Source organism: Arvicanthis niloticus, chromosome 5, assembly GCF_011762505.2.
Source record: "Arvicanthis niloticus isolate mArvNil1 chromosome 5, mArvNil1.pat.X, whole genome shotgun sequence".
Lineage (NCBI taxonomy): Eukaryota > Metazoa > Chordata > Mammalia > Rodentia > Muridae > Arvicanthis > Arvicanthis niloticus.
Window position 1 is genome coordinate 4695132 of NC_047662.1, and position 24562 is coordinate 4719693.

Here is a 24562-nt window from a genome sequence, read left to right on the forward strand (position 1 = left end):
AAGCTGCCCAGAGTTAGGTGTCCCAGAGGTGGGAAGACCAGGTGTCCCTTTCTGTCTCTCTCCATGGAACCAGAGAGAGGTTTCTACAATTGTCAAGGTTTTCCTGACCTCTTTGATTGATGGAAACCCATTTCAAAACAGCTGTATTGATTAATATGCTAGAAAAAACCATTATGGGTGGGAAGTGCTCTCTGTCTGTCTGTCTGTCTCTGTCTCTGTCTGTCTCTGTCTGTCTCTGTCTCTGTCTCTGTCTCTGTCTCTGTCTCTCTCTGTCTCTCTCTCTCTCTTTCTCTCCCCCCTTGATTTATTTAGCCAGGAATTCAGAGTTTACTTCAAAGGGAAGAGACTCCACAAAGCTCACGTAGATGATGCAACCCAGTTTCACACAGCTTTCCCTTGTCCGTCACTCTTAGTGGGAGTTGGCAGTATGTGGCTGTTGGTGACACTTTCTGTGCAGACAGAATCCTGCCAGGGTTGAGGAAGAAGCCAGGTTTCTTACAGCAGAGCTTCTGCTTCCTCTTCAGGTTTACATCATGGCTCTGGAAGCCACAAGCTCTGCCCTTAGGCTCTTTGGCTCTTTAGCAGAAGCTGGCAGGTCCGTGTCTTCCTTTGGGAGCACAGGTGATGGGCAGGTGTTATTCCCAGGGGCAGAGGCAGTGTGGAGTCCTGCCTGATGCCATCTCTTGCTCCACTTTTGGGCACCGAAGCTTGTCTTGCTCCCCATAGGCTTGCAGCAAGCTGTCTCTGTGACCACAAGGGCACACTCAAGGTTTTAACCCTGCGTCTTGAGGTGATCTATATTCTTTACCCAAAGATGGCTTCACTGCCTGGGAGCACAGTCAAATCTATAAAAGTGTATAGCAAAACCTTTGCTGCTGGGCCTGTTGAAGTAACAGGAACCAGGTTTGTCCTCTTGCCTTGGACAGAATGCACAACAAAGTGTTTTTTGCAGTTGGGCTGTGAGGCCATGCTGCAGCCACTGCAGAGACTGAGCCATGCAGCTCTTTGCATTTCCAGCCCTTGGGTTCAGGGTGCAATCCCAAGCAGAGATCCTGATTAGGGGAGGAGACATAGACCAGGAGCAGAGCCTGGAGAGGTTGAGGTGGTCAGAATATCTCAGAGCAGGGTGTTAAGGAGGCATGGGCTTTGCAGAGTGACTGTTCCAGAAATATCTATGGTTCCCCTGCGTTGTTCTGTTGGCCTGTGGATGCACAGGTGAAACCCTACAGACTGGACACTGAGAGGTGAAGATTCCTCAGGGCTCAAATGGAAGTGTTCATGGTTGTATGTGTGTGTGCACACATGTGTGCGTGTGTGTGTGCGTGTGCGTGTGCGTGTGTGTGTGTGTGTGTGTGTGTGTATGTAAGCCAAAAGAGAACCTTGGGTTTTGATCTTTTCTTTTTGAGGCAGGGTCTATTGGATTAGAACTCACCACGCAGGCTGAGCTGCTGGCCAGAAGGTCCCAGAGTCCCCTGTGTTTCTGACTTTCACAGCTCTGCTGTGCCACCACCCCTGGGCTTACTTTAAAATATGAGTTCTAGGGATTGAACTTAGGTCCTCAAACTTGATAGTGAAGTGCTTTATCAAATGAACCATCTCTCTTACCCTTGAGGTGTTCAGTTTTGACTCCCAGATTGGGAAGTTCTCTGTGAATACCTGGGACATTCAGTACTATCTAACCATAATTGGGCTAAAATACCTCTAGGTGACTGGTCTGCAGAACATACCTTCTATAAAGGTTAAAGATAAGCCTGAAGAGAGTCAGATGGATACACAAGAATCTCAAATCTGCCACAGTGAAGCCTGGTACTCTTAATTTAAAGACATGGCGGGCTACTTGGTATTAGAGAACTTGGCTAGCATGTGCTCCGGCCCTGGACTCTAAACCCAACATTGAACAAAACCATATAATGGCAGATGGTTTTCCAAACCTAAATAAAGCAGTGAACTTGCTGACTCAAGAAGGTCAGCAAATATGAAGAAAACCACAGAAAGATGCTCTGTAATCAGCGTGCTTCAAATCAGTGATGGAGAGAAATGCTTAGTCAGCCAGAAGGGGTGAAAGACAGATGACAGAGGTCAAAGATACATACCTCCTGCAGACTTCTCATCAGCCACTGTGCAAGTCAGACAGCAATGGAGAGATAAGTGAGAGAGAGAAAGAGAGAGAGAGAGAGAGAGAGAGAAAGAGAGAGAGAGAGGAAAGAAGAAGAGAGAAGAGAAGAGATAGATTAAATAGATAGATAGTGTCTTAGTCAGGGTTTCTATTCCTGCACAAAACATCATGACCAAGAAGCAAGTTGGGGAGGAAAGGGTTAATTCAGCTTACACTTCCACATTGCTGTTCACCACCAAAGGAAATCAGGACTGGAACTCAAGCTGGTCAGGAAGCAGGAGCTGATGCAGAGGCCATGGAGGGATGTTACTTACTGGCTTGCCTCCCCTGGCTTGCTCAGCTTGCTTACTTATAAAACCCAGAACTACCAGCCCAGGGGTGGCACCACCCACAGTGGGCCCTCCCACTCTTGGTCACTAATTGAGAAAATGCCTTACAGCTGCATCTCATGGAGGCATTTCCTCAAGGGAGGCTCCTTTCTCTGTGATAACTCCAGCTTGTTTCAAGTTGACACAGAAAACCAGTCAGGATAGATAGATAGATAGATAGATAGATAGATAGATAGATAGATGGAAGGAGTGTAGGTGTATGTGTATGCCTAAAATTCTACAGTCAGTGAAATCCTCGTTTCACAGTGCTGTAAAGGTTTGGTATTTTGAATGTGACCATGGAGACGAATGCTCATGTTTGTATATCCCGTATTTGTTAATATTCACTGACTGTACATATAAAGCAGGAAGAATCTCATCTCACTGTGTGCAAATTATACCTTAATGAAGCTGATTAAACAGAGTTAACTCTTGGGGCTAGAGAGATGGCCCAGGAGATAAGAGCACTTGCTGTGTAAGCCCTGTCCAAGCATAAGGACCTGCTGCGCTCAAATCCCTGGCACCCAAGTTAGAAGCATGCACAGTTAAACGTGTCGGCATAGGGCTACGGAGAAAGGTGGAGTTCAGGAGCAGGCTGACTGACCAGGCTACCCAAGGCAGTGAGCCTCTGAGAGGCCTTGTCTTAAGGGAATGGAGTAGAGAACAGCAGAGGAAGGCAGCTTCATCCTCTTACCATGTGAACATACATGGTCATGTGTAGCCATATATATATATATATATATATATATATATATATATATACACACACACACACACACACACACACACACAGATGTGTGTGTGTCTATATATATAGAGAGAGGTGTGTGTATATATATATATGTATGTATATACATATATATAGTGTGTATATATATGTATATATACACATATATGTATATATATATATAGTGTGTATGTGTATGTAGTTTAATTCAATGAGACAATCTACATATATTACTTAACATCATAATTGTGCTATCCCAGCTGAGGCACAGAGCGATGACTGAAGACTAAAACAGTAACTTTCTATTCTAGAAGAAGTATTCTTTATCCACCTATATAAGAGGACTCGGATCTCATAGGCCCCAGAGCAGGATATGAGCCATTCAGGGGCCTCCATCTGGTGGACATTTAGGGAGCTTGCTGTAGAGGCCTCACTGGGATACACTGGGTATTTCCCTAAGACATGTCTCCTCTCCTCATCCCGCTGCACAGTGGTTCAGCCTCTGGTACAGTGAGAGGCCTTGTCTTAAGAGATCAGGGCAGGGTGATGGAGGACACTGGTGGTATGGTTGGCTATGGGCAGTTCTTATGTTGTCCAGGATCCACCTAGACACATACTTATTATTTGAGCAGGGATGCTACCCAGGGCTGGAGTGATGGCCCAGTGGTTAAAGGTGTATCTAACTTTTGCAGAGTACCAGAGTTTAGTTCCCAGCACCCATGTTGGAAAGTTTATAGCCATCTGTAATTCCAGCTACAGGGTATTCAACACCCTCTTTTGACTTCCACAGACACCTGTGCACTCTCTCTCTCTCTCTCTGGATGGATAGATAAAATGATAGATGATAGATAGATAGAGATAGGTAGGTAGGTAGATAGATAGATAGATAGATAGATAGACAGACAGACAGACAGACAGATATTCTACCCAGTAGAAGATGGCTAACTCCTCATAGGGGTAAAAGATGGATCTAATCCAACAGCACCATGGTCAGGAGAATAACTGTGCCCTCCAGGCCGAGGAAGGAGAGACACTAGACAGATTGAGAATATCTTCCTGCACCCCACTGGCTGTTGTCCAGACCTTAAAACAAAAAGGACCTCTAAATGACCATGCTGCTGTCAAGAGGGTGAGCTAAGGTTTTCAGGAGCGGCCACTGACACACAAGGACATCAATGGAGGAAGAGCTGGCTGAGGTCCTGTGGGTAAAGCCACCTGCACGCCACTGGGTTCCATGTCTAGGTAACAGTGGTAAAGTAATTATGTCACCTTAGACTTACAGGAACCGGAAGAGCAGTGGCTCTTCATTCTCTCATTGTGTGGGTCTACTTTGAGGTCCACTGGGGTGTGTATGTGTGTGTGTGTGTGCGCGCACATGGATGTGGAGGCCAGATGACAGACTTGGGCATTGCTCCTAAGGTGTCATCCAATGCCCTTTGCGTTAGGACAGGGTCTTTCACTGGCTTGGGACTCACCAAGTAGGCTAGACTGGCTGGCCCGTGAGCCCAGCGATCTGTCTGCCCGTCTCCACGTCTCCTGCAGAGAGATTCTGAGTGTGCAGCATCATGACCAACATTTTGATTTTTCTTTTAAACATGGGTTCTGGGCACCAAACAGAGGACCTCGTGCTTATATGGTAAACCCTTTACTGATTGACCCATCTTCCTGGCTCCCCGAGGCTCCCTAATTATAAATCTTAACATTCTTCCGAGTTGGCAGAAGGGGAAATATTTCAGGGCCTGCCTTCAGCATCCATGGGCAGGACAAGGAGATCCGGGTACTAATGAGGCAACTGGGACAGCTGGGGCCATCTTAATCTCCTGACCACTTCAACCAGCAGATGACTACCATAAGGAACAGCCATTGTTCTGGTGGGTATAGCGCCAAGCTGTCTTTCTGGATAGCTCTATCAGCTCATGGTCTTCCAGTCCACTCAGTATCCAACAACGTCATAATGGTCACAGCAGGAGCCTTAGTGTCAAATGCTTGTAGGTAGTTAGCGAGGGTAGGCAGCTGGGTAGAGATGCGGTAACCGTAGAGCCCAGACCCACTGGCAGGGACGTGGGCTCCCCCTGCACCAATCTGTAGGTGTTCCATATGAACACCCATAAATGTCTAACTTTGTTTTCCTAGAGCATCTGGGAACCCCTCCCCAGTCTCCAACTGGCAAAAAGGACAAAAGGGAGAAAGGCATAGTACTCAGAAAGCCAGCCAGCTGACTCTGTGGATCCAGCCACGAGGCTGCCTGTGGGTGCCCCTGGCTTCCAGCCTGTCCCCTCTGCCTCATGGTGCTCACCAGTCGACTGAGTTCCACATCTCACTGGCTCATTTTACGGACATCCACTTTGTGTGCATCCGTCTCTGCCTGCCGTGGATCTCGAGCTCCCATCTCTTTCCTGGACTGTCATCACAGTCTCCCGGCCGTCACCCCCCTCTGCCACACCACCATCAAAGCGACATTTCCAAAGCATGGCTCCTTCTATGTCTCCCTTCCACTTAAAAGCCTTCCCTGACCCCCTATATCTTTCTTCTGCTTAAAAGCCTTCCCTGTCCCCTGGCTCTCGTGGTAGGGACTCCACTTGCCTGGCATTTTAATTGCTCCCCAGTCTGGGGCCTCCACACCCCCCCTGCTTGGGTTCTTCTCATCTTCCCCAGACCCTGTCAACTCTGGCTGCTGCATTTGCCAATGTTTCCCCGAACACATTTACTCGTCTCGTTTCCTGTCTTTGCACATGCTGTTTCCTGCCCCAGAGTCTCTGTCAACAGCCTGTCTGGCAGCCCCCTGCACACTCCAGTGCTGTCCAAGTGCTAGCTCTTTGGCTCAACCTTCCCTTCTTTTCTCCTCAGCATGAGTTCACCGTTCATACTGCTAAAGGAACATCCTCATGGACCTTGCACTGACAAGACAGCCCTGGATCACACAGTCCTGTCTGTCTTCCCAGCTGTCTTTTCAAGGACCATCAGACACTTCTCTTTGTACTGTTAGGACTTAGTGTCTGGTACACAGTAGGCCCTCAATAATTCACCAAATAGTCATAGTGATGAATGGATGCATAACTGTGGCGGTGTGAATTACTGTCTCCGAGTGCCTTTGGTTGCTCATTGCTTCTTCACTGACTGGCACTGGGAAGGACACACGTGTCCCTCCTCAGGCCTGCACAATAAATAGACAGACAGCCATGCTAGGCTTCCTTTGTGCAGAAGTCTAGGCTGTTAGACACAAACTCTGAGCATATCACCACCCTGGAAGTCTTCCAGACACCCATCTCCCAGAGGCCTTCACTCCCATCGTCAGACAGTCTGAGTGGAGCAATGGTGTACCCCATGCAGAAACAGAGAGCGAAAACCCTCCATTCTGTGTGTTCACTGGTTCTGGTGGGTGCTCACCATTTTGAGTTGGGGTGTTGGTTTGACTTGTGGGTTGGGACCCAGAGTATCTTATGCAGGTCTGGGCCCGATCGCCTCCATGTCCAGCTGTTGATAAGAGGGCAGGTCCAGCTGTTATAAAAGGGATGGAAGCCCATCCCTTAGTCAGGACCAACCCTACACCACTGGACCGCAGTGCAATCCGTGTCACAGCAGCTTTATTCAGGGTGACTTGCCACTGGGAAGGGGGTTATAGAATGGTTATTTATTTAAATCAGGGCCAATTATTTTTGGTGAAGTGCAATGAGTGGCAGTTTCTGGGAAAGTTTTTTTTTGCACTGTAAACATGTTGGCTAGAAATCATTAATATGACAATCACACATCCCTAATAAAGTACATCGCACGGAGAGCTGGCACCACCGAAATGCCCAGAGGACGCTCAGTATGAGCCTTAAAACCAAGAGTATTGGAAACAAGATATTTTGACTTCACATTTGGGAGTAATATAATTGCATTTTGCGGCTCCAGCAGATGCTGGGGCCAGCTGCTAGGAGAGCACTGCCTTCTCCCCTCAGCGTCCGTCCGCACAGATAAAACCCTTGTACAGCGCTCTCATAAAAACCAAACTTCTAAAATTACCCCTCAGTTGAAAACCCACTTTTCTATGCAAAAGGTAGCTGTGACTGTACAGACCTCAGAGATTTTTATTACTGAGACTCAGGAGAATATAGTACAAGCATATACCAGCATGCATGCGTACACGTGTATACACACACACAGAAAGTTATGAACACAAGTATACACACAGCCCAAACACATCCACAAATACACATATCCAAACACACACATGAACATATATACATATATAGCATACACAATATACATACACAATAGACATGTGCCCAGACACAAGTAAACATGTATATACACTCAAACATTCACATTCACATGCATACACAAGCATGCACATACCCAAGAGCATGCATGCACATGTGTGTACACACACACAAAGGAGCATACACATACGTACTCAAATATACACACATTATACACACCCAAACATAATATCTACTGAAGCATATATACACATGCATACTTAAATGCACGTATATATACAAATATACACATTTACAAATATGTATATGTGTGCAGTGGCACTTGTTAATTTGTTACAGAAAGCACCATGGCCTCTCCACAGACCTTTTCTTTCCCTGACATTGGGCACGTGTCTGGAAGATGGACTAAGGGGATTGTCTCCCACCCAGACTCCACCTGATTGCCAGAAGGTTCCGTCTGTCACAGGCTCCCACGCTGTCTATTTAGGGCCACCATCCCACATACCAGCCTTGTTTGGCCCCCAGAGCCTGACTGAGGTGGGCTGGGAGTGGAAACACACGCCAGCTTTAGAAAACACTATAGAGAACAGGAGACAGCTCTACTGCTCTCTAAAATTAGGCAAATGCTATTTTGAATACACTTGGCTTAAAATATAAAACCTATTATTAAAGTTCTCAAAATTTTTTTAACCTTAAAAAATGTAGCTCCTTGAAATTTTGAGATGACACATGGTGGCACGCAGTGCTGCTTACTCACTGTTATAGAGTGGAGCTCTGTTCTGAGGGCGGGGCTCCCGTTCTGGGGGCGGGACTCTTGTCCTGAGGGCGGGGCTCCCGTTCTGAGGGCGGGGCTCCCGTTCTGAAGGCGGGGCTCCCGTTCTGAGGGTGGGGCTCCTGTTCTGGGGGCGGGACTCTCATCCTGAGGGCGGGGCTTCCTCCTGAGGGCGGGACTCTCATCCTGAGGGTGGGGCTCCCATCCTGAGTGCTGGGCTCCCGTTCTGAGGGTTGGGCTCTAGTCCTGAGTGTGGGTCTTTCACCCTGAGGGCGGGGCTTCCTCCTGAGGGCGGGACTCTCATCCTGAGGGTGGGGCTCCTGTTCTGAGGGTTGGGCTCTAGTCCTGAGGGTTGGGCTCTAGTCCTGAGTGTGGGTCTTTCATCCTAAGTGTGGATCTTTCATCCTGAGCGTGGGGCTCCCATCCTGAAGGCGGGTTGGGAGCTGTTTGGGGGCTGTTCAGGTGGTCATTTCTATAGAGCACCCTGCATGGGCATAGTGTTCCATAGCAACAACCCACACAGCCCATCCTTGCCCCTTACCCCTGCACCAAGGGAGGCGCCAGTGTGTAGAAGAATTCTGCATAACCCCATGCAGTGTTCTACCTAGTCAACAGTCACCTTTGCATCCAAGAACTGCAGGACTCTATGGCTGTGTAGGGACCCAGCCTGCACACAGAGCTGTACAACAGAAAGTGCTATGTGCTGAGAGTCCTAGAGTACCACAATCACTGCAGAGCAGGTTCTGGCAGCTGCAGTTCACTGTGGGTTGAAGAACAGCCTGATGATTCCCCAGGGAAACTAGGTCATCATCATCAGGACCCAAAGGGGATGTGTGCAACTATGGTGAGTTGGATGCTAGGTGGGACATAACTGTAGGTGCCAAGCCAAACAGCAGTGCCCTCTTACCCACAGGCCTCTAGTCCCCGCCCTCCCCAGTGGCTCACCACCACCATGGGCTTTGAAGTCCTTTCAGTGACTGGGAGCATCACTGACACCAACGATGGGTAGTGGGGTGAGGCACTGTACTACCCCATTCTGTACCCTCACCCTTCCTGACAGTGCCTCTGGGGCCATCCATCTGCCTTCCTGTTGACAGGGACCCTTGCTGGTATGAATCAGAGTCCGCAAAACTGAATTCTGTCTCCCACAGGCTGCTATCCCTGCCCTGGCCACACACACACTGTATTTTGGCAGCAGTTTTTCTATTTGAACATCCAAAGGACAAACTGAACATTTAAAATCTGCAAGCTGGACAGTCTTTACTTTGGAGCCTGCTGTGAATCCCTTCACCCTGACAGTGGGCCATCCTTCCTAGTGTCATCGCAGGATTTGGGATGACTGAGGACCCGAGAGTAACAGGAAGCCAGCCGGTGGATGTGCCAAGATAGCCCTTTCAGACTGGGTCTTCTGTGTAGGCAGGGAAGGCTAACATCTCCATCACCGAGCTACATCCTAGCTGGATGCATATGCTCTCTTTTTACTCTTTAAAAAAGAATTAGGATACAATGTAACTAAGTACATTCTAGCGCAGTGGTTCTCAGCCTTCCTAACGCTACAGTGATGACCCCAGCCATAAAAATATTTGGATTGCTACTTCATAACTGCAGTTTTGCTACTGTTATGAATCATAATGTAAATATCTATGTTTTCTGATAGTCTTAAGTGACCCCTGTGAGAAGCACTGCTCTGTAGTATTAGTGACATTTAGTGTCTTCCCAGTGGTATGCAGCCAGCTTTCCTGCTAGTTCCTAACATCTATACCACCCCCAAAAGGAGACCCCCACCTCCTCTCACCAGTAACCCCTCACCCCCTCATCCTTCGCTACCACAAATTTAGGTTCTCTGTCGATTGGTGGGATGTTCCATGTACCTCACTGGCGGCATTCTTAACACATGACCTGAGCTTTCAGGTAGCATCGTGCCTTCATTATGGTATGTCTGTGTTGTAGCCTCTGGAACCGGACTTTGCCCCTGGTCATGTTTCCTTTGTAAACCATTCATCCAACAACAGACTGGGTGGCCTCTGCCTCTTTCTAAGCTCTTACCAATAATGCTGCAGTGAACATTTACATCTGTACTTTATAATTTAAAAAAGTTTAGCAATGTGTCTTTCTGTGTGTTTGTGCTCATATGTACACACGAGTGCAGATGTCTATGGGGGGCTTGAAGAGTGCATCAGAGTCCCTGGAGCTGGAGTTAGAGGCAGTTGTGAGCTCCCTGACATGGGTGCTGGGAACCAGACTCAGTTTCTCTGGAAGAGCAATGAGCAGTCTTAGCCACCGAGCATCCCTTCATCCCCGTGAGAGTGCTTGACTCCTTGGCATCTGTGTCTCCATCTATCCAGCGAGCTCCTAAGCTTTGAGAGGGCAATGTCCAGCCATAGCCTGCCCTTCTGGTGAGGAGGGGACAAACTCTGACAAGGGCAATGGTCTAGTAAGACCGAGCAGCGTGAAGCTGGGATTAGACAGGTGACCCAGACACCTCCAGCAACAGCATTGACAGAGCCTGGTGTCAGTCACCTTGACCATGCAGAGGCCTGATCTGGGTTCAAGGATCTAGTTTTTTGCTTAGAAAAGCTGGTATTAAATGGGATGGGTACTCTTCCAAGCTGTGTAGGAGGCATCACAAGGTGTCACAGGTTAGGAGAAAGACCACACATACACACATATGCACACACAGAGATACACACACACACACACACACACACACACACACACACACTCACTCACATCCCTTGGTGGAAGAAGACCGAGTAGCAAACAGCCAAAGGAAGCTCAATATGGAATGTGATTTCTTGGTCCCTTGCTTGTCTACACTGGCTTAGTAGGCTGGTGCAGACCCTTGGCTCTACAGTTGAACACACGGTGACCCTGCAGTACCAGGGCTCTGTAACTGCTCTGTGGCTGATATGTCTTTCCCTCCTTCTTGGCTGTGAGTTCAAGTGTGATATAGCCTTCACTGTGCTCTTATTCCTGGGCTGACACACAGTAGGTGCTTAGTCAGTGTCTTTAGTACACTGAGGGTCCAGAGAGGTTTTCCTCTTTGGGGAACAACAGCGGTTGGAAGCCCTGGCAGGCTGTGGTGGATGTGGGTGAGACAATGTTTGTGAAGGTCTGCAGGTCTGTCTGTGGGTCTGGGGATTTTTGAGTCTGTGAAGTAGAGTGAGAGATGCAAGGTTATTTCACCCCATCTTTAGGGTCACTGGGGAGCCATCCTTGGCTAGGGCAGGGATCTGGAGTGTCTTAGTTGGGGATTCTATTGCTGTGATAAAACATCACATCTGTAAGCAACTTGAGAAGGATTTTATTTTTGCTTATAGTTCCATATCAAAGTCGGTCACCCATGGATGTCACAGCAGAAACCTGGAGGCAGGAACTTAAGCAGAGGCCACAAAGGAATGCTGCTTACTGACTCACGCCCTGTGGCTTGTGCAGTCTACTTTCTTATAGTGCCCAGGACCACCAGCCCAGGACTGGCACTGCACAGTGAGCTGGACCCTCTCACGTGGATCAAGAAAATGGACCATAGGCTTGCCCCTTGGTCAACCTAGTGGGGCTCCATCTTCCCAAATGACTCCAGCTTGTGTCAAGTTGACACAAAACTAGCCAGCACATGGGGCATCTAGACTGCATGGCAGCTTCCTTTGGAAACAAAGTCTGCTAAAATTATGACAGAGAGCTGGTACCCAACACATGGCTGACCATGTGTGTGGTGGGCATAGCCTGACCTCAGCATCTTATAAAACTGAACAAGATACAATGTTTGCTTGAGAAGGTTGACACCAGCAACTCTAAACTGGCATCCTGGAATTACCATTCGTCTTAAGCACGAATGTGGGAGATTTGGTTGTCAGGGGTAGAGGCTAGGAAGAGATGTCCCTAAGCCTAGCAATGGCCTGGATTGTCTCGTCACCTGCTACAGCCTCAGAGACCCCTAGATATGTAGCTTACAACATGTAAGACTTATCATAGACACTTTCATCCACAGACACACAGTGGCTGTCTGTGATTTAAGGACTGATATTTTTAGAGCTGACCCTGGAAGTGATACTTTCCTCTATGCAGAAGACTCTGAGGTCTGTGTGGGTTAAGCCATGTGCTTAAGGTGAGGTGGCTGATCTCTGGCAGACTGGAGACCTAAGGCCGGGTCTGTTTGCTTACAGCAGACAGGCACTTTACAGTGATACAGAGCTGCCTTTCTGTGGCAACTCAGTTAATGAAGTAACCATGAAGCCTTATCCCAGAACCAGTTCTGTAGCTTTTCAGGTCTCGTGTCAACTGTCTCTAGTCATAGACACACACACACACACACACACACACACACACACTATCACACACACACACTACCACACACTTATACCACCACACACAAAGACATGTATACATTTCACTTATGAGTGCATATTTAATAACACAGTGTTCACCCTTCTGCCCCCCATTCCCCCACATACCAGTTTACCCACTCACACAACCATCCACCCATCTATTCACGTACCTGCCCGCCCATCTATGTACCCATCTGCCTCTCTGAGCATCTATGTATCCATCTCCTTGCCCACTCATCTGCTCTTCCAAACACCTGTGCATCTGGCCACCCACATCTAGTCATCTACCTGACTGTCCATCTATCCACCCACCTGTTCACCTACCCATCTACCCACTCATCCTGCATCTAATAGACGTTTTCAGGTTTCCCCCTGTGCCCCAGGACACCATTAAGTCCTGTGAATGTATCAGCGATGACACAGCCCTTACTCTTGCACGGTCCGATGGGGATGCTACCGGAGTAAACAAGCAATTAGGCTGTGCACTGATGAATCCTGCACACGGAGGAAGGCGCCGTGGGAGAGTGGAGGATGGACGACCAGAGAAGCGGGACTGGCCTGGGCATGGGGTTATTGACCTATGCTGAGAGCCCAGGGAAGGATTTTCCCCAAGGAGAGCAGACAAATGTCAAAAAGCACAGGGACTCATTCTTTCTTTAGCTAAAAATCAATGGTAGGAACTTGGACAAAGAGGTAGTTGCCTCTGTCATTACTTGCTGCTTCCTGAGCTCTTTTTGTAGGATACAGTCTTCCAGGCTGTACTAACTTGGCCTCCTGTTTCCAATACGTGTGGCAATGGCCATTTACTATTGTGGTGGTTTGAGTAGGCTTGGCCCAGGGAGTGGCACTATTAGGGGGCGTGGCCTTGTTAGAGGAAGTGTACCACTTTGGGAATGGGCTTGGAGACCCTCCTTTTAGCTGTCTAGGAGACAGTCTCTCCTGGCTGCCTTTGGATCAAGATGCAGAACTCTCAGCTCCTTCTCCAGCACCATGCCTGCCTGGATGCTGCCATGCTTCCTGCCATGATGATAATGGACTGAACCTGTGAACCTGTAAGCCAGCCCCAATTAAATGCTGTCCTTATAAGAGTTGCCTTGGTCATGGTGTCTGTTCACAGCAGTAAAACCCTAACTAAGACAACTATGATTACAGAAGGTCTTGGTCTTTACTGGCCTGGTGGTCTTCGTGGCATGTCATGTCATATTTCTATCTGTAACTGACCCATATCTCCTCCTTCTCCCTCAAGGGGACATGGACTGTTGCCACTCACAGAGGTCAGGTCCATTATGTCCAAGCTCAAGGTGCTCCCGGCCTCTGGGCAGACAGCCTGCTCTACTCTGAGAAGCTTGGAGCAGCTTCGGCTGCAGCAGGAGCTGAAAGGGAGCCCCACCCCCATGTTCTGCATTTCCTTGACAGTCCACAGCAGCAATCTCTGTGTCATATTGCCATCAAGATCAAGGGAAATGTGTACCAACCCAACCTTAATTAACTTACAATCCCAGCCAATTTCATGTTAGCAGATCTGTTTGGATCTGGAAGTAATGGGCCATGTCATGCCTAAGAGATGGGGCAATGACTTACGCCAGTGACTCTCTCTCTCTCTCTCTGGCTTCTTGTAGAAATTATTAATAAATCAGCATTTCTATCTGTGATGATGTTGTTGTCTTTATAAATATTTAATTTACCTTTAGGTGCCCACATTTTCTCAGTCTTTGCCTGAAACTCGGCTGACTTGGCTCTTCTCTGAGACTCTGCTCAATAGATCAAGCTAACAGTGGGAAAGGCTCCTCTCTCTCTCTCTCTCTCTCTCTCTCTCTCTCTCTCTCTCTCTCTCTCTCTCTCACTCCCTGTCTATCTCTGTCTCTCAGTCTCTCTGTGATTTGGATCCAGGGTGGGGGTTGGGAGTCAAGCTGAGAGGATGCACCTCTTTGGTGGGGAAGCTGAAAGACGTCCTGTTTCAGAGACGGAGTGTACGCCGAGCCCTGTTGTTGGCATGTGCTTCCCTCCCTCCGATGAATGGCATTTGGGACCTCAAAGGTTTCTGATGTTTTCTTTCCACAGAGAAATATTTTTTGTCCTTGCCACTGACTCCTCCTTTGAAACCCAGGCTTTGATGGTGATTGTGTGGCTGGTTGAGTGAAGGGGGCGCAGAGAATCAAAAGAGAAGCTGAGTCCGGGTCAACGTTTTTCTAGAAAAGTCCGAGTTCCAGCCTGGCCAAGATGCACAGCAGCCGGGGGAAAAATAACAACTTTTTTTTTCTTCTGCTTCTTAGGGTCCAACATGAGCTAATTGTTATCATTATCTTTTTATTTTTTCTGTTTCAGGAAATTGCGGCTTATTTAATAACATTTGAGAAACACGAAGAATGGCTAACCACATCCCCTAAGACAAGGTAATGTCCCAGTCATCACGGTTTTTCAACTCTATATGGTGAGAAATAGATGATTGATTTTTGTGGATTACCGGATCCAGCCACTCAATGCAGGGTAACGAGTTGACAGGGCCATGTTGTGCTCAATGGGCTGTGAAGGGGAGCACTCATTAATTGGTCCAAGACGCGGGTAGTGAACGCAATGAGGAGGCTTAGATGCCGGGCAACAGCTGTTGGGGCTTTCACAGGATGGCTCTGGGCTCCATCCTTCAGCCAGGCACTCAGAAACTTATCAGACAGGTGTAGGGCAGGGGGCAATTTATTTTTGGGAAAGTGCCCACCTGCCATCAGTAGCAGATACTTTTTAAAAAGGAAAAGTAACTTATCTGCTGCCTGGACCGACCTCGGCGTGTTTTATACATCAATAAAGTTGGGTTATCCCGATTGCTAGGAGAGAGAGCTCCCAACTCAGAAGCAATGGCTAAATATTAGGCAGTAAATGTCCTTGAACCCACTAACTGCCACAAACACTTAACTTCTCTTGCCACCCGGGACTGGACAGAATTGGTAAGAATGTAGCTGACCCGTGTCCTGTGCACGGAAATGATCTGATTATAGGCGAGAGATGGTGAGCCTGGGATTCGGGGCTCATTTTAAAGACAGCTTCTTATTTCCTGCGCAACTCTTTTTACGATTTTACTTTTTGATATGTTTCACGCTAAGCCGTCGGAGATTTGCAGCCACTCTCTTCCAATTGCTACAACGTTTCTATTAGCAGTGACAGGGCCAGGTGCTCACGTTATCTGGAAGGTGGCCTGCAGCGCTCTGACTGCAGGGCTGTGTCTAAGAAGTGAAATTCTCTGTCTGTGACATGTGGACAAGGACAAAAGTTTTCAGCAATGCCAGCTGGAACCAGGATTAGGATGAGATGCATTCTGCGCACCCTTGGTCCTGCGTGTGGCCCATCTACCTGTTCCAAGCTATGGACAAATGGGTTCTGGCTTTTAGACTGTTCCCTCTTGCGATGGGTGTAGTCATTCATTTTCTTGTTCCTGGGACAAAGCACGTGACAGAAAACCAATTTAAGAAAGCGAAGGTTTATTCTGGCTCAAGGTCTGGGGTTAAACAGTTCATCTGGGCAAGGAAGGCAGGACGGCAGGAGGGTGAAGTGGCTGGGCCACAATGAGTCTGAGGTCAGGATGCAGAGAGAGATGAACAGTATTCCAGCCCTTGGGATGGTACCACCCAGTTCAGGCGTGTCTTCTCTCCTCCATTTACTTATGGTAGGAACTGCACGGCTGTCTCATAGGTGATTCTGGATTCTATCGGCCTTGAATCCAAGATGTCTATCGGCCTTGAATCCAAGATGGAGAAAAGAACTATTTATGAGCCAGGGTGAAGTTCTTCAGAACACTGTGGGTTGTAAGCACTCACGCACTCAAGCACGCATGCACGTACGCATGCGCACCGTGACCACAGTGCTTTAGAATGTAGCAAGGCAGGCGCGCTCTCTCACATTTAAGCCCGGGAATTTGGGGATCGATTGAGAGGAGGATTTATCTTCTGGTCACACTGAACTCGGTGACCTTTTAGAGTATAATGGATCAAGAGACTTCTTGTCTTGAGGAACAGGGATAAGCGCGCAGGAGATGGAATGCGGGTTCCATACTGGCTTGGATCTGTCACTCATAGCATTGTGACAATTGTATGAAAATCATAAACTCCTTAAAAAGCACCACATTAAAAAAAAAAAAAAAAGCACCACATTACTCCTTCCGTCTTTCCTTCCTTTCTTCCCTTCCATCTTTCCTTCCTTCCCTCGTTCCATTCCCTGCCTGCCCCCCCCCCCCCGTCCTTCCTTAGATACCTGAGTGTTAGGATCACAGGTGTGCACCACCATGCCCAGCCTCCTCCCCCTCCACCCTTTTTCTTGTTTACTAGAAGTAGAGCTCCTATCCAGTCCGTCTTCCCTGGGTCCTCAAGAGCATCACAGGGGGGACATAACATCTGTCACCTGCTTCGCAGGTATGAATATCCATGTCCTTCACAGGCCGTCGCTGCTCTGGTCCGTGAGCAAGGTCCCCCAGCCTGCGGGAGGCCTGGACCTTGGAGGTGTCGGGCATCGAGTGGATTTCCTTCAGGCTCTGGGGGTCTGAACTTTTTTCCTCCTGGCAGAGTGAGCACGCGGACTCCTGTTATATTCTCATGCACGCTCCGTGTTCACACTTGAAAGCTTCTGGTCCCCGGAGAAGGACAAGTTGCCCCAGTTGTTCAAGGACCTTCCTAAATTAGTTGTTGAGTTTGGATCCCCCTCCTCCACCATTTCCAGTATTGAAATTAATTGGTGCGGTTAACTGCTGAGTCCCTACAAGCCAGCCTCCTGGTATTAGGGAATTAATGGTACCAATACTCTGCCGAATAGGAAGGCAATACAAGTTCTGTTTGCAGCTACTGTTAATTTCATTTTAGAAAATTAATAAGAATGAATTGCACCGTTGACATTTATAGAGTTTGCTAATAAAATGATACATTGTTTGTGTGGAAGAATCCTTATTAAATTAATTGTTGTAATCAGTCCACATATAGATGTTGGTGTAGGAACTGTGGAGGGACCCCTGTCTGTCTCTGAGGCTTGCTGGGGGCATTAGGGACAAATATTGCCCCTGCTCAGATCAGATCGCAATCCAATTATAGAGAAGGCCCCGGAAGCCTCTTACACCTGTTCATGGTGAAGTGTGTTTCAACGATGCTCCCAGGGTTGAGGGTCTCAGGTGGCAGTGTGGCTGCCACAGGGCTCAGCGAGAAATGCTCAAATGGGCTATATTGTGTTATAAGGAGCTGGGATCTTAAGCCTGAAAATATAACCTTGGGGCCATCTTTATTTGGCCCTGGCTGTGTGTTCAGCCGGATCATGGTATCATTTGGAGACTGCAGGGCCTCCACCCTCTCCATCCTGCCTGGTGGATTCATGATCTTGAATAGAATTCTCCCTCTGTCTAGAGTGTTAACCTCCGTCCTCCTTCAGGCTTTAGTGTGGGTGCCCCCTTCCTCTGTCCGGTCTCTTTCAAATACCACCCACACCCATCCAGAGAGGCCCCTTGCCTCTTCCTGGTGCTTGGTGCAGTTTCACAGTTTTTCACCCATGTGTGAACGGAGGTTTTTTTTTTGTTTGTTTGTTTTGTTTTTTCAGTTGCCTTTGTTCTTGGGTAACTCAAATGCCTGGCACATTCCCTCCATGTGCACAAGTGAGATGAACCAGATGAATAAGTGGAGCTCTGGGTGCTGGGAAGCAGGAGCCCCAGACTCGCTCCATCTCATTCTTTCTGCACACATCCAGGCCCAGGACTGGCCAGCGTGCCAGCTCTGCACACTTCAGCACTTGCTATGGATTCAGCGCTGGGTTTTAAAATTGATACCATGGCTGAGGAGATGACTCAGAGGTTGAGAGCACTTTATGCTCTTCCATAGGATGCAAGTTTGGTTTTCAGCACCTGCACTGGGTTAACTCACAACCACCTGTAATCATAGTTCCAGAGGATCTGATATCCTGTGAGCTTCCCTCCCCCCTTCACACCACACACGTGCATGCGTGTGCATGCGCGCGCACGCACACACACACACACACACACACACACACACACACGAGTCTTAAAACCTCTTCCACAGCTCTGCCAGGCAGGGAAGGCCTGCCTGCAAGACTACAGGACCTCCCAGGCTTAAGGCATTAGAACTGGGATTTGAACCCAGGAATCTAGCTCTTCATCTCCTCTTAACATAGCTCATGGTGACAGGGAGTAAGAAAACAGCCAGGGAAATTGTTCTACCATCCCTCAGTAGCAGTTGGGAGATGTGGGTGCTAGTTAGGGGCTCCTCTGTGGGCCAACATGCCAGCCAGGTGGGCCTCCCCAGTGTTTCTTGGGCCAGGTTCCCCCATTCCTACTCTGAGGTGCAGGCAATGCAGAACCAGCATGCTGGGAACAGGCCCTGCACAGGATTGGGTGATAGATACAGCTGAGCAGAGCATGGTTTAGAAACCCTGATGATTTATTTCCCAACCCCTGGGAAGCCTACAGCCCTTCCCTGTGAGCCAGGGTGGGTAAGGTTTAAGATCGAAGTGAGAGCCATCTCTTCCCAGGAATCCTATTTATGCTGGCAAGATGAGAACTGGAAAACTCCATTCATTATCTAATTAATTAATTGGATTGATATAGATAGCACCTTCACACTGACACAGAGGGGCCTAGTAATAGAATTTTTCTATAATGAACACTAAATGCTTTTGGTCAGTAAGCAGTATAACTCTGAACAGGAAGACAGAAGGCAGGAAGATGAGGGTGGTGGCTGGCAGCAGGAGAATGTGGGGGTTCTGGGGTTACTTTTATCCCTTTCAGGTTCTCTTGGCCTCACATCGGCTCTTCCCCACCCATAACGATGGCGGACATTTTGTCTTGGAGAAGCTCCCTCTTCTGAAGATCACTGATACAAACCTCTCTCCAGGGCCGCTGGACATCATATGTTACCTCGGCTTTCCTCCTCCTCTTTCTCGGAGTCATACCCTGGTTTGCATCACCTGATGTCTCCGGTTTTCCCAAGAGCTGCTTTATTTTAAAAGATCAGCTCAGCCCTGCCCTTCCCTGTGGCTCCTTTGGTCCCCTGACTCTGACTGGTCACTCTGTGGGTTTCTGTTGTGAGTTTATATTCCCCTCTGCTTTCTAAAGGCTCAGAACTCCCTGCTGTTACCATGTGCAGGGCACTGAGATCTCTCCAGCATGCTTCTGCTCATAGCTGTACGTCTTCACCACCTTTTCTATCAGCCTTGTCTTACATCAGATCCTGCTTGAGAGACTTCCCAGGAGACAGGGTTCTTATTCACTAGGGTTGTCTCCCAGTCGCAACATGTCCTGCTCAGTTTATACCCCTGATTGCCCAGCTCCAAGCGCCCACTGTGGTGAGAATAGAACAGACTGTCCCTCATCATCTACCTCACTCCCGTCTTTGCCCTTACTCTGCCTCAGTCACCACATTGTTTTCTCACATCCAAACGAGGCTGGCTCTCATTGGACATCTTCCCTGGGTCTGGTAAGTGCCCCAAGCACACCTTCCTAAGGCTCCCTTTACTTATATCAGTGGGCCTTATGACAGTCTGTCCAGAGTTGTAAGTCTGCCTCCCAGTGAGAAGGCAAATTCCAAGGAGAAGGCCAGGCTGCCTCTTCAGTTTCCTAGCAGCTTGGTACTGAAGCATCACTTTGACGGGTGTGTGCAGTATGTACCGATGTTATAGTACAGGGAGAGCCTTGGAGGAGGAGCCCTGGCCATCAGGGCCCAGGGGTGAGGTCAGTCTGGGAGCTTGGGGGCCTGACAGGTCCTGTGAAGTTGGTGTCACCTTGCCCAAGTCCAGTGTAAATGACAAAGGAGATGGCCCACTGGCCCCTTTGAGCCCCAGATCTTTAGGTTGGATAGTGATGACTCATTCCCAGCGAGAGTGCCCAAGTGACCAGACACAATGATAAATATGGACTGTAGTGGTATCTATCTATGGTGTGGCAGCGCTTGAAGCTACTGTATGCTAAATGGTTTAGACAGCTAAACCATTGACTCTCATGTTGCCCATGAAATGTGACGTTGCTGCTGCGGCTCTTCCTCGGTATCCGATGAGCAGGGTTGGTGGGGTTGGAGCTGTTTCTGTGTGTGCTGGGGAAGTGGTGGGGGAGTGGTGGGTGATGCCAGTGGGAAGGGCATTCTCTTACCCAGGTATTATGTAAACAACTATCTAGCCACGTCAGACAGGTGACTGAGGACAGACCAGTGTAACAACCCAACCCGGGTCTAGCTTTATGAACTAAGGAATGGATGGGGTTACTTACAGAAGTAACCTCAGAGGCAGCTGTATCACTGGTGCATGGATGACCCTCACAAAAGTTATGTCCCTGGATCACTGCGTGGCTTTCAGGCAGGCAGGCTGGCTGGGGGAGACTTTCCTCTCCCCAGTAATTGTTACTGCTTATGTAATCTCGAGAGCCTTGTCATTTTAAGAAGTTTCCTAAGCCTTGTGTGTTTTATTTCCTGAGACTTGTATGTTTCCTTCACTTCCTGACTCTGGAGTTTCCCTCCTCCTTCCCCCCAGGGAATGTTTCAACTCTGATTGAATGGCTATATAGTAGCAGGTCAGTTCAGGGATTCTCTTCAACCATAAATGGAATAACATTTCTTCTAACGTGGTGGCCTTTGTGCTGCAGTAGGATGGAGACCTGCTTACATGTGCTACATCACAGGCATCTGGACACATTCCTCATATGCAAATGAACAAGTACAAACTGTACCACTGTTAGCAAAGCAGCAAGTGAGGCAGCAGGGAGTGTGTGTGCTGGGGGCCTTTCAGGGAGCCCCCTCACTGCCTGAGGTACCTGTCCTCTGGGGTTGAGGTGTTATCTGTGACCCAGATCCTGATAAATTATCTGGTGGCTTGAGGCGGTGCTGGGGACCTCTCTAAGCCCTGTGTGGAAATGGGTCTCTCCCAGATTCTGGTTCTTTATTTGGAATTGTAGAATGCCAAATAGAGAGACAATGTGAAATCCATCCCCTAGGAACTCCATCAAGGTCTACTGGCCAAGACAGAGGCAGAGTCTTCCAGCTGCCCAGCAGGGAAGATTACCACCTACTCTGGGCTCTGTCCGAGGTCTGGTGAGCTTCCTGTGTCCTGAGGTGTACCTTGCTGCTTGTGGAATTGGTAGCACTGAGTGTGTGTGTGTGTGTGTGTTTATGTATAGGTATATATGTGTTTATGTATATATATATATTTGTGTATGTATGTGTACGTATATGTGTATATGTATGTGTATCTGTGTATGTGTATATATATGTGTGTGTGTGCATGTGTATCTATGTGGATATATATGTGTGTGTGTGTGTCTCTGTATGTGTGTATGTATGTGTCCCTGTGTGTATGTGCGTATATGTATGTATATGTATGTGTTTTATGAGTGTTCTTGGTGTGAGTGCCGACTGCTGGCCTCATTACATCTCCCCTTTTTCCTTGGAGCCAGGCCCTGTCTCTAGTGCCTGTTGCAGACACTGATGGTCGCATCTGTAGCCTGCTGGGGTCAGACCGTGGCTAGCTTCTGGTTCCTACTGTCCATGCTCTTCCATTATTTTAGCTTTCTTTAAAATATGTGAGCACAAGATCAGTATGTCAAGAAATTCTAGGCTGCTGCTGAGGAGAACTAGCCTCGTGCCTGCCCTCTGGCCCACTCCCGTTTCTCCAGAGGGACCACTTCTTCCTCTCCTGGTCCTGAGTCTTACCTCCATATTTACAATGTGTGTGCTCTTCTGGTGGCATGGCTGTTATCTTCTGACTGTCTTGTATGCTCTGAGGGTACAGCTCTCTTCCTGTCCTAGTGGGTGGCCTTCCTTCCTCAGGATGTTCATCTTGACAGAGATGGTGCCTAACTCCCAGTTCCCCTCACTTCCCTGGGGGCTGGAGGAGCTGAGCTGTGTGTGAAGGTGGAGATGTAAGAGGTTTTATCAAACTCCAGTGCTGTAGCTTCCTTAGTAAGCTTAATGGCAGAGCCCACCTGGCATTGGCAGAAGGATGTGGTGTGACCACTCCCTGGGGTTCAGGAAGCAGCTGTGGTCATTTCAAGAGCTATACATGTAAGCCGAAGGCGGCATCTTCACACGGGTGTGACTGTGTCTTTCTTGGGTTGCACTTGGATGGATGTCATATTTATGTGACATTGCTCATGTGATGCTGCCTTCTGTCCCTAGGCAGTGAAGACTGGTTCTGAGAGTTGGCAAAATTCCAGGATGCTCACACAAGCCCTGGGATCCTGGCCTGCCCTGCCAGGGGCCACGGACTACTCTAGGTCCTGCCCTACCCTGCCCAGTCCCGGAGCAGGGCCTGCTTGGCTGCCTTTGTTGCCTCTTAAACTCTTCTTAGCATCTTCATTCCATCCTGTGCTGGAGAATTAAGGTTGTCTAGTGTCTCTGCAGTGGACCTGCACTGGCATCTGTCATGTGTCCCTGGCCAGTGATGACCTATTACATTGCTGCTGGGTACAGGGTGGTGGCCTGGCCCTTGGGCTCACTGCATGGCAAAGTAGAAAAGCCTGTCTCCACATGGCCCCTTGGCAATCTCTGTTTCCATGTGGTGAGTAATTACAAAGGTCTGGATGTCCTGGCAGCATAGTCCCCAGTCCTCTCCTTTGGTCAGGAGGGGTTGCTGGCTTTGCTATTCTTAGCTTCCCCACAGTCTTTCTGCTGTGGGGCTACAAAGTTCAAGCTAAACAAAACAAAAGGCAGAACTCACTCCTGATTCTCAAGCCCGGCTGTGTGTGCCCCTCCCTCCATAGGCATCGCAGTGTGTGTGTCCTGCGTGTCCATGGGCATTCTCTTATATGCACATGCAGAAAAACACAGCACACGGGCACACACAATTTCCTGATTCATGTTAGATATATCCACACTCCACCATATAGCACAACACATTTGCACCAATATCCAATACTCAGTATGTACACATACATACATACATTGAGGCATGTACAGACGTGAGTACACAAACATGCACACACACACAAAACATGTGTACATATATGTGCAGACACAAGCCCAATTACCCAATACATATTCACACACAGTACACACATGCTTAAGTATATACAGCCACAAATACACATCCATGCATACAAGTGTACACATAACACATATGTATACATATATAAGTACAAACACACAATTCCCAACACATACATATACACAGTATACATGCATATACACATTCACAAATATACAACACTCACATGCATGGGTATACACACACACACACACACACACACACACACACCCTTCTAGAGACAATCACTCCTTGTGATAAAAAGGACTTCTGGGAAGGTGTCCTTCTGGCCTCGCTGTGGTTTAACTGGGAGGAGTTTCCATGAGAAGAGAAAAATGTCTACTAAAAGAAAAAAAAAAATCTGTCCTGGCTGCTTCGGGCCTCCTCTCTGAGGCATCTCTAGCGGTGGAGGATGCTCCAGGGTAGGGCTGGACCTGTGTCCTGGAGGAAACAAATCCTGCAGGGCAGGGAACAGGCCATGGCTTCTGGAAGGCTTGATCTGGCTTCCCCGCACCCTCCTGCCTGTGCTCTGTAGGATTTTCTGGGCCAGGTTGTTTTCCTTTTGGCAGATAAGTAGGGGTGGCATTGGGCTATGGTGGGACGGAGTTTGTATGTGAATCGGCAGCTGGTGCTCAGACTGAGGGATCAGCTCTGTGAGCCTGTTGCCAGCCTAGGCAGAGTTGTAGAAAAAGGCAGAAATTATGCAAAGAGCAAACTTGGAGGAGTGAAAACAGACGAGTCGTTAGGTTTTAAGCCTGCAGTGTGAACATGACAACCTTGCACATGTCGAATAAGATCCAGCCCTCTGCCTCCGTTGTCATGGGATCCCATGATGCATTTGACCTACAAACATTGGGGGAGCTGTCCTCTGCTCCTGAGCTGGACAGAGTTCCATCTGGGGGGAAGAGATATTGCCTTCATCCACGATTAAAAACGAACCCCTTTCTTCCAGAACCGCAGGAACCCGCATACCCGCCTCAGGTGGCTGGCTGTTGGCTGGCGTCCACTCCTCTATTGCGTCAGACAGCTCTCTGAGCAGCTATGCTGTGCGCTGGGGTGGGCATCAGGA

At 48.5% G+C, this 24562-nt stretch overlaps 1 protein-coding gene across 13 annotated transcripts in view; it reads left to right on the top strand.

Annotated features, from left to right (window-relative positions):
- Positions 1-24562, top strand: part of Camta1 (calmodulin binding transcription activator 1) — an 837099-nt gene that overhangs the window by 267029 nt on the left and 545508 nt on the right. For 12 of the 13 annotated variants that reach the window (XM_076933681.1, XM_076933680.1, XM_034503401.2 and 9 more), the window contains one exon: positions 14836-14903. In XM_076933681.1, coding sequence (XP_076789796.1) covers positions 14836-14903 — 68 coding nt within the window. Of the gene's footprint in view, positions 1-14835; positions 14904-16932; positions 17308-24562 lie in introns of those variants that run through there. The other variant, XM_076933694.1, reaches the window with a different exon arrangement.